Source organism: Phaethon aethereus, assembly GCF_964289735.1.
Source record: "Phaethon aethereus genome assembly, contig: HAP1_SCAFFOLD_380, whole genome shotgun sequence".
In the NCBI taxonomy this organism is placed as follows: domain Eukaryota; kingdom Metazoa; phylum Chordata; class Aves; order Phaethontiformes; family Phaethontidae; genus Phaethon; species Phaethon aethereus.
In genome coordinates, this window is record NW_028114328.1 from 48,818 (window position 1) to 58,139 (window position 9,322).

General features: G+C 75.4%; 1 protein-coding gene across 1 annotated transcript; it reads right to left on the minus strand.

The window, feature by feature from the left end:
- Positions 1 to 228: 228 nt before the first annotated feature.
- Positions 229 to 2,810, minus strand: LOC309416093 (uncharacterized protein; the record flags this gene model as incomplete). Its single annotated transcript, XM_082015670.1, has 3 exons — positions 229 to 1,413; positions 1,938 to 2,291; positions 2,802 to 2,810. 3 exons carry the CDS (start codon positions 2,808 to 2,810, stop codon positions 229 to 231), a joined length of 1,548 nt encoding a protein of 515 aa, XP_081871796.1.
- Positions 2,811 to 9,322: the final 6,512 nt, after the last annotated feature.

Below are 9,322 nucleotides of genomic sequence, written 5' to 3' on the forward strand. Positions count from 1 at the left end.
GACTGGGAGAACTGGGAAGCGCCCCGGAGGGACATTTCAAGGTCCAAAGGGAAAATGGAGAAGTGCTCTGGAGGGATTTTTTGAGGTCCGAGGGGGTGCGGAGCGCAGGGCTCCCAGGTGCTGGTCGGGCACCGGGCCAAGCCCCGGGGGGGAGGCAGCGGGTGCCAGCAAAGTCCCCTCCCGCCCCGCCGCAGCCCCCTCCGCTCCCGCGCTCCAGAGCGGTCGCGGCTACGGCTGGCAGCCCGCCGGGCCGGCCCCCACCCCGAGGGTCCCGGCGGCCCCCTCTGCGTGCGCCTGCTGGTGCAGCAGCAGCTTGCTCTTGGAGCGGAAGCCCAGCCGGCACTGGGAGCAGGCGAAGGTCTTGCAGCGCCGGTGGAGCTTCTTGTGCGTGATGAGGTTGGCCTTGTTGCAGAAGGACTTGTCGCAGTGGGGGCAGGCGAAGGGCCGCTCGCCCGTGTGCACGCGCTGGTGCACCAGCAGGTTCCCGCTGCGGCTGAAGCCGCGGCCGCAGTCGGGGCACTTGTGGGAGCGCTCCTGCGCGTGGCTGCGCTGGTGGATGATCAGGCTCTCCTTCCAGCTGAAGCTGCGGTCGCAGCGCCCGCAGAGGAAGGGCCGCTCCTCGCAGTGGGTGGCCCGGTGCCGGCTCAGGCTGGCCTCGTCCTCGAAGCGCTTCTCGCACTGGGGGCACTTGCGGCGCGCGTCGCCGGCGTGCTCCTTGCGGTGCGCCTCCAGGACGCGCTTCTGGCGGAAGCTGTCCCCGCAGAGCGGGCAGGCGTAGCCGCCCTCGCCGCCGTGGCTCGCCCGGTGCCGCAGCAGGTCCCCTTTCAGGCAGAATGTCCTGCTGCACTCCACGCAGCCGTGCCGGCGCCGGCCCCGGTGCTTCTTGTGCGTCAGGAGGTTGCGGTAGTGCCGGAAAGCCTTGCTGCAGGCGCCGCACCGGTAGGAGGGCGCCGGGCGCAGGTGCTCGTGCTGGTGCGCGCTCAGCCCGGCCGCGTCGTCGAAGCTCCGCCCGCAGGTGCCGCAGATGAGGAGCCCCCCGCCCCCCGCCACGGGCACCTCCGGCGGCTGCTCCCCCCGATCCCACCCCGGCAGCTCCTGGGGGGCGTCCCCGGCCCAGGACCCCGGCTCCGCGTTGCACCAGCCGGAGCAGAGCGCGGGGTACCCCAGCTCCTCGGCCGCCCCGGCTGGCGACATGCACGGGACCCAGCGTCCCCGGTCGTCGTCCTCAGACAGGTCGTCGCCGGCCGTCCCGCCCGAGGCAGCTGTCAGGAATAGGGGCGCAGTCATGGCGGGGGGCGTCCCGGCACCGGCGCGCCGCCAGCACAGGCCCGCGACAGTCCCCGTGCCCGCGGCACCGGCGCTCGCCGGCCGCAGCGTCCCCTCGCCCCCGCAAGGCGCGCGGGACAGCCGGCCCTGGGGGGCCGAGGTGGGACGCCCAAACCGACCCAGCGAGGACGCCGGCCGGGAGCCCCTCTCAGCGGGGGTCTGGCTGTGGCCAGCCGCCCCGTGCCGCGCTCGGGGCTTCTCTCTCTAACTTACAAAATCGGCACCGATCTCCCAGGCCGGTGCCCCCGGCCACGCGGGCCGTGCCCGCGGTCACTCACGGGTGCCGGAGGCGTCAGGAGCTCTGCTGTCCCCCCCGCCGCACGGCACCCCCCCGCGCCACTCCTCCCCGGGCTCCATTTTGTGGATGAGCTTAGACTCGGGGCCTGTGCGGGAGAGAGAAACCTCAGCGTCCCCCGAGCCGCCCCGGGAGCGTCACCGTCACCGGGGCCGCGGGGCCGTGCCCCAGGGATGCCGGCTGCAGGAGCAGCGGGGCCGGGGGGCTGCCGCCTCCAGGGCCCTCGGGGGCTGCCGGCGCCAACCCCGGTCGCGGCAGCGAAGGCCCGGGCGGGGGGCGGCGGGGCCGGGGTACCTGGAGCCGTTATTCCTCACACAGCGGGGACGGACTCGGCAAGGCCGGGGTGGGCGGCGGGCGCGCCGCGGGCCCCGCTCTGCGTGGAGAGACGGCAGGTCGGGCTCTGCCCGCGCGCGGCCGGCTGCAGGGGCTCGGGCTGCGGACCCCGGGCTGAGGCGCCGGACCCCCGGCTGCGCCTCCGGACGTGCTCCCAGCCCGGCAGCGCCGCCGGGCCCGTGCCCGGGCCGCCCCGCGGCGCGTCCTTACCCAGGCTGGCGACCAGGTCGTAGTTGTCCATCATCACCTCCTGGTAGAGCTCCCGCTGCCACGCCGCCAGCTCTACCCACTCCTCGGGGGAGAAGTAGACGGCCACGTCCTCGAACGTCACCGCGCCCTGAAAAGCGGAGCGGGGGCTGAGGGGGCCGGCGGCACCGTCCCCCCGCTGGGCACGCTCGCCCCCTTCTCCCGGGGGACACGCAGCACCCCACGGCCCCCGTCCCGGCGCTGCTCGGCCCCCCGGCGCAGGACGGCGGGGCCCGGGGGAGCGGGGGTCCCGGCGGTGCCGGGGGTCCCGGGCTGCGGCCCAGCCACCAGCCTGCCCCGGGGGCCCGGCTGCGCGGGCGAGGGGGCAAAGCCCGCGGGACCCCCCAGGCCAAACGCGACCCGGGGCCGCAGCCGGCCCAGGTTCGGGGGGACCGGCCCCTCGGCCGAGGGCACCGGGAGCCGCCCCCCCGCACACGGGCAGCGGGAGCTGCGGCCGAGCCGCAGACACGCGGGGCCGTGGGTGTCAGGCGCCGGAGCCACCGGTTAAAACGGGCGGGGGACCGACACACGCAGCCCCTCCCCCCTCCCGCCGCCCCCCGACCCGCTCCGGCGGGTCCCGGGGGTCCCCGCTCGGCCTTACCGGCTGCATGGCGGGCGCGGGGGAAGGGCCCGTCCCCGAGCGCCGAGATGGCGCCGGCGGAGCCGCGGCCGGGGCGGGCCCGGAAGGGGGCGGCGGGGGCGGGACCGCAACGGGCGGCCGGGCCCGGGCACCGGCCGCGGGGAGCCCCGGGCACCGGGAGCCGCGGGCACCGGGCACCGGCCGTGGGGAGCCCCGCGCCGGGGGCAGCGCTCGGCGTCCCCGGGCACCGCTCCGCCGGCGCCCGCCGTCCTCCCCGGCCCGCCGCGGCCCCCTCGCCCGCGTTTTGGCCGGGCCCCCGGGCCCGCGGGCGCGGGGAGGAGGTCGGCACGCCCTGGACGCGGGTGAAGGCGTCCCCCGTGCCGTCCCCCACGGGCGCTGGGGTTGCGGCGGGCGCCCGCGGCCGTGGAGGCTCTGCCGTCGCTCCCGGCGTGCGATGGCCGCGGTGCCGTGGCCCCGAGGCTGCTCCTCAGCCGAAGCCCTTGCGTCCCCGACGGGCTCCCCGGGCCCCGCGCGCCGAACCGTGGGCGCGTCGCCGCCAGTCCCGGCCCGGGGATCCCCCTGGGGAGAGGAGCCGGCGGGTGACTCCACGTGCGCCGCGCCAAGCGGGGCGCAGCCCGAAGCCGGGAAATGCAGCCGGGAGCTTCTCCCGGTTCGGGCTCCGCTCCTCTGCCCCTCGGCGGGTGTGCCGGCCCCCAGGGAGGGACCCCCTCTCCAGCGCTTTCGGGGGACAGCCCTGCCCAGCCGCACCGTTGGCAGCCAGGATCTGCGCCAGGCAGGTCGTGCCAGGAATGGGCACCTGCCGGCACGTCCCGGGAGAACCGGTGGCCTGCGGCACCCGAGGCAAGGGCACGGCGCTGCCCACTGGGGCCGACAGCCGAGGGGTGGGAGAGGGATAATCCTGCTGGGAGGTGCTGGGCCAGGCCAGGGCAGGGAGCCCCCAAATACCTGCCCTGCCTGGGGTTGGGGTGCAACGAGCCGTTTGCTGCAGCGTGGGGCAGCCCCACACGTCGGCCGGGCACGGGCAGCGTGGGGCTGCAGCCTGCGCCTGGGGTTAGTCTGCCAGCGCTGGCCTTCCCCGCCGGGCTGGAGGGACCTGGCAGACGGTTCCCCCGTGTTCTGGGGCCCGTGGCACACAGCTCTGCCGGTGCCGGGGGCCGTGGCTTACAGCTCTCCTCCCATTGCAGCCAGGAGACGTCCCTGGCTCCTCCAGTCCCTCCCAGTTTGCACTTCCTCTCACCCAGTCCTTCTCTCCAGAGCCCGAGAGCTTCGGCGCGGGCGCCTGCGTTCGGCGGGGTGAGCCCCACCGCTGCCTCCCGCTCCTCTCCGCGGCTGGAGCGAGCACGAGCAGCCCCGCGTGGGCCAAGGCCCACTCCACGCGTGTCCCCCGCATTGGGGCACAAACCCCTGCCCGCTCCGTGGGCTGGGACCCCGGGCACCGCCGTGCTCCCCTCCCCACGCGACGCTGCAGGACCCCCTTGCCGGCGCAGCACAGGTGACAGTCTGGGGACAGGGACACCGCAGCGCAGGCACGTCCCTCCGGTCCCCTCCAAGATGCTGGCGCTGATTTTTGGCCATGGGCCACCTCAGCTCCTCTGTCAGGCACCGGCAGGGACATCTCCCGCTGCACCGGTGTCACTGCGCCTGAACACGCCAGCACCGGGGAGGGCTCGAGGGACTGGGGCAACTCCCTAGGACCACCGCTCGTTATACGGTGGCTGCTAACGAGGCAGTCCGCAGCCATCGGTGCCCCCACATCCCCTGGGTCCTCGGGGCGTTACGGGGCTGTCCGGGGGCGGCGTGTCCACGTCCCTGCCCGGCACAGCTGCACGCCGGCGGGGCCCGGGGGTGCCGTCGCTCACCACCGACCCTACAGCCGCACCCGCAGCACACGGACACCGCCCAGCCCCCGAGGACCCCCCGCGGCCGGGCAGGGCGAGCGGGACGCGGCAAGGGGCTGCTCCCGGGGACGTGCCGCAGGACCCATCTCAGCCTCCGTCCCGCCTGCTCTACGCAAGGGCCACCCAGGCCCCGGCGCGCGCCGACCTCCTGCCTACGGCACCATGCTGGTGCCTGCCGGGAGCGCGCCCTGGGCGGCCTCGGCGACCATCCGCAGGGCGCTCTCCGTCTCCAGCAGCCGCTCCCAGCGGCAGACCGGCCCGCCAGCCGGCACCACTTCATGGCCACAGACAGCCCAGCCCTCGGCGGCTGTGACCGCGCTCCCGGCCTCCTCCTCCTCCCCACCCACAGCCCCCGCATCCCACCATCCCCGCTGCGCCAGCGAGCAATCCTCGCCCACGGCCGGCTCCGCCGTGTCCATGCCGACGAGGGCCAGAATGTTCCGCTCGCTGACGAAGGGCGGCCGCGGCACGTCCGCCAGCGGCGGCAGGTCGGCCGCCCGCTGCTCCAGCGGCACCAGGTGGAAGCCAGCTGTCCAGAAGCAGCTCTGCACCGAGGCCGGCTGCACCGGCCTCCAGGCCTTGTGCAGGAGGTAGACGGCGTCCAGCCGCGCCGGGTCCTGCGCCGCCCTGGCCAGCACCGGTGGCCGGTAGTGGCCCTTCAGGTTGGGGATGATGCCCATGTCCACGGGCCAGGTGACGCCGGAGGTGTCGGTGGGGAAGAAAACCAGCCTGGTGTTGCGCAGCTTGGCCCGCAGCGTGGGGGGGCCGGCGCTGCTGCGGCCCACGAAGCACACGACCCCGCGGCGGCGGCAGCGGAGCTCCCGGTCCCGCCTCAGGATCCACTCCTGGAAGGTGCGCGCCGTCACCCACGCGTCGGCCGAGCTGGCGCAGGCGACCGGCAGCACGCGCAGGTCCTTCGGCAGGCAGCGCGGCCGCCGGCTCCTGCCCACCACCAGCAAGCGCCGCTTCTCCGTGCTGGCGTGGTCGGTGCAGCAGAGGACGGAGACGCGGTCACTGGCCCTCCTGCCGCCCGGTCCCTGCAGGTCCCCGGGGGGCTGCGCCTGCTCCGGGTAGCCACGGCACGGCAGCCCCTCTCCTCCGCGCTAAAGTCGTCCTGGGCGCGGTAGCCGGCCGGGAGGGCGGGCAGCACCTTGCTCACCCAGCTCCGGGCGCTGCCAACGTCTGTGTCCGCCTTCTCGTCCTGGTGCCGCTCGAAGACGACGTCAGGGTGGATCTTCCACCGGAACAGCCAGCTGTCGGTGGCCTCGAAGCCCCGGCCCGAGCTCGGGGCCAGCTCCCGCACCGTGGCCTTCAGGACGGGCCCCGAGAGGCGCTCGCCGCGGGCCAGCGCCTGCTGGAACCGGGCGAAGAGCGTGTCCTCCCCCTCCCCGCCTCCGCCCTCCCGCTGGCGCTTGTGCCGCGGGTCGGCATCGGTGTGCCGGTCAGCCAGGGTCTGCTCCCAGCGCGGGCCGATCCCGCCCACCTGGTTCTTGGAGATGCCGAGGAGCGTGGCCACGCCGGAGAGGGAGGCGGAGGGCGACGGCAGCGCCCGCAGCAGCTTCCCCTGGTCGGCCAAGGAGAGCTCCTGCCTCGCGGCGGCGACGCGGCCGGGCAGCCGGCACCCGGGGGAGTCCGCTGCAAGAGACGTCCCTGATCGGGCGCTGGGGCAGGCGCGGAGCCCCACTGCCCTCGCCCCCTCTCCCCAGACCCCCTGCTCGACCCCCAGCTCCTTGCAAAGACGCCTGCGAAGACCCCTCTGCTCTCGGCGCCGCGGGAGGGGGCCGAATAACCCCCGGGGCACGCGGGCAGCCGGAGGGAGGCAGACGCAGGTCCCGGCGCTGCTGTCCGGAGCCCCAGCCCCTCCGGCGCAGCGAGGAGAGCCGCGGCACCGGCCCCTCGCCCTTCCCGCCCCCCGTGCCGCGAGGGCTCTGCCAGCAATGGGGCCCGGCACGGCACACCGGCAGCGCTCGGACTCCCACACCAGGATGCGCGTGGAAAGGTGGGGAAGGGGCCGAGGAGGTGAGGCGGGGGCTGGCGGGCAGGACCTGCCCCTCCTCTCCCTCAGGAGCTGCTCGGCTGTGCTCCCTACGCCAGCTCCGGCCTCGCGCCGCCCTGACCCGGGCACGCCGGCTTGCCAACCCCCTGCCCTGGCCGCAGACCTGCCTCGGCGCCATGGCCTCGCCGGGCGACCGCGGGGCGCGCCTGTCCCTGACCGCTGCCTCTGGCCGGATCCTGCCCCGTGCCTGCCGCTCGGCACCCCGGCTCCTCGCTGGCGAGGTCTCGGCTCGGCTCCCAGCTCGGTTCGCGGAGCAGCCGGCGCTCGCCGCCGCCGCCCCGGCCACGCCGTCCTGGGCTGGGGGAGACCGGCCCAGGGCATGGGAGGGGGCAGCCTGGCCCTGCCGTGCGGGGAGCGCGGCGGGGCCAGAGACGCCAGCCGGCCACCGCCAGCCCTGAGCGGGGCAGGGGCAGGGTGGGCAGCGGGGGCCGGCGTGCCGCTCACCTCGGCCGGGGGCTTGCAGGCTCCCTCCCGCGGGCGCAGCCGGGGGGTCCCTCAGGTGCGGCTCTTCCCCTCGCTCCAGCTTCAGGACGACCTCCGGCGCGGGGCCGGCCGCGCCTGCTCCAGGGAGAGAAGGGCAGCTCCGCACGGGCAGGCGCCGCCGGGACCCTGCCGCAGCCGTACCGCTCCGGCGTGCCCAGTGGGAGTGGGGGGTCCCCTCCATCCCTGCGGCCCCCGCGGGCGGCCGCACCGCTTGCGCCAGCCTCTGCCCCGGCGCTCTGGGGAGACCCCGGGGGTCTCTTCCCCCCAAGCTCCTGCTCAGCGCAAGGGGAGCTGCCCAGGGCGGGGGAGAGCCGTGGGGCAGCCCCGGCCCCCTCCTCGCTCCCCTGAGAGACCCCCCTGCCGCGTCCCTGCCGCACCCCGTGCCCCCAGCCGCCGCCAGCGCCCCTGCTCCGTCCCCGCCGGCTTCTGGCTCCCGCAGGCAGTCCCGGCTCCAGGAGGGGCTGCGTGATGGCAGCCCCCCAGCTGGGCCCAGAAGCAGAGGGGGGGTCAGGGGGTGGCGGTGGGGCACACCACGTCCCCCCCACCCCAGGATGGGATGGGACAAGACGGGAGGGGATGGGGACGGGACAGGACAGCACAGGATGGGATGGGATGGGATGGGACAGGATGGGACGGGGATGGGGATGGGATGGGACAGGATGGGGATTGGGATGGGGATGGGGTTGGAGGGGATGGGGATGGGATGCAATGGGATGGGATGGGATGGAATGGGATGGGATGGGACAGGATGGGACGAGACGAGAGGGGAGGGGATGGGAATGGGATGGGGATGGGATGGGGATTGGGATGGGATGGGGATTGGGATGGGGATGGGGTTGGAGGGGATGGGGATGGGGTGGGAGGGGATGGGGATGGGATGGGATGAGGAGGGGATGCGATGGGATGGGATGGGACAGGATGGGATGGGACGGGAGGGGAGGGGATTGGAATGAGATGGGATGGGACGGGACGGGATGGGCCAGGATGGGATGGGATGGGACAGGAGGGGATGGGAATGGGATGGGATGGGATGGGACGGGACGAGACGGGATGGGACAGGATGCAATGGGATAGGATAGGATGGGATGGGATGGGAGGGGATGGGGATTGGGATGGGACGGGATGGGACAGGAGGGGATGTGCCCAGGGTGGGATGGGACAGGAGGGGATGGGAATGGGATGGGACGGGACGGGATGGGATGGAGGACGCTCACCCAGGGATGCGATCAGCTGGTAGTTCTCCAACATTATCTCCTTGTAGAGCCCCTTCTGCCACCCCGCCAGCCCCCTCCACTCCTCGGCCGAGAAGTAGACCGCCACGTCCTCGAAGGTCACCGGCTCCTGGAAAAGAGCCCGCGCCAGCCCGGCTCAGCCGCCTGCCCCAGGCTCCGGGCAGGGGCTGCGGGGCTGGGGGGCCGGGGGCCGACAAAACGGGAGCCCAGACAACGGGCCGGGGCCGTGGCTGCGCCCGGCCTCGCTCCCCGCAGCACCCTGGCCCCACAGCCCCCCCGGCTCGGCCCACAGGCCCCTCCGATCCGTGGCGACCATGCCCTGCGCTGGCCAGAGCCCCCCTCGCCCTGGCGGAGGGGCAGCCCCCAGGCGCAGCCGCGCCAGCCCCGCGCCCGCTGACAGCCCGGCGGTGGGACAAGCCTTGGGCCGGCGGCACCGCAGCCCTGTCCTGGCACGGCGCCCCGAGGCGGAGCCGAGACCCCGGCGAGGGGCCCACGGCCAGCTCAGGCTGTCCCGAGCTCGGGCTCAGCGGAGACCCGGCCCCCGCAGACCCCCAGGCCAGGGCCCGGGGCGGCTTCGCCCGCGCCGGTGTGCCGAAGGGCCACGCGTGCTCCCCCCGCGCCCCCGGGCGCCGCGGCGCGGGCAGGGACGGCAGATGGGCTCCAGGCGCCCCGCGGCCCCCCCGGGGGACCGGCCTCGGGCAGCCCCGGACCAGGGAGCTGTCGTGCCCGGCGCCGGGGCCGAGGGCACAGCCCGGGAGCCCTCCGGCCGAGGGCCGCTGGCGTCGAGCGGAACAGATCACCTTCTGCATACGGGTCACGCGTCCGACAGTGTCGCCTGGAGGCACCGGGAGC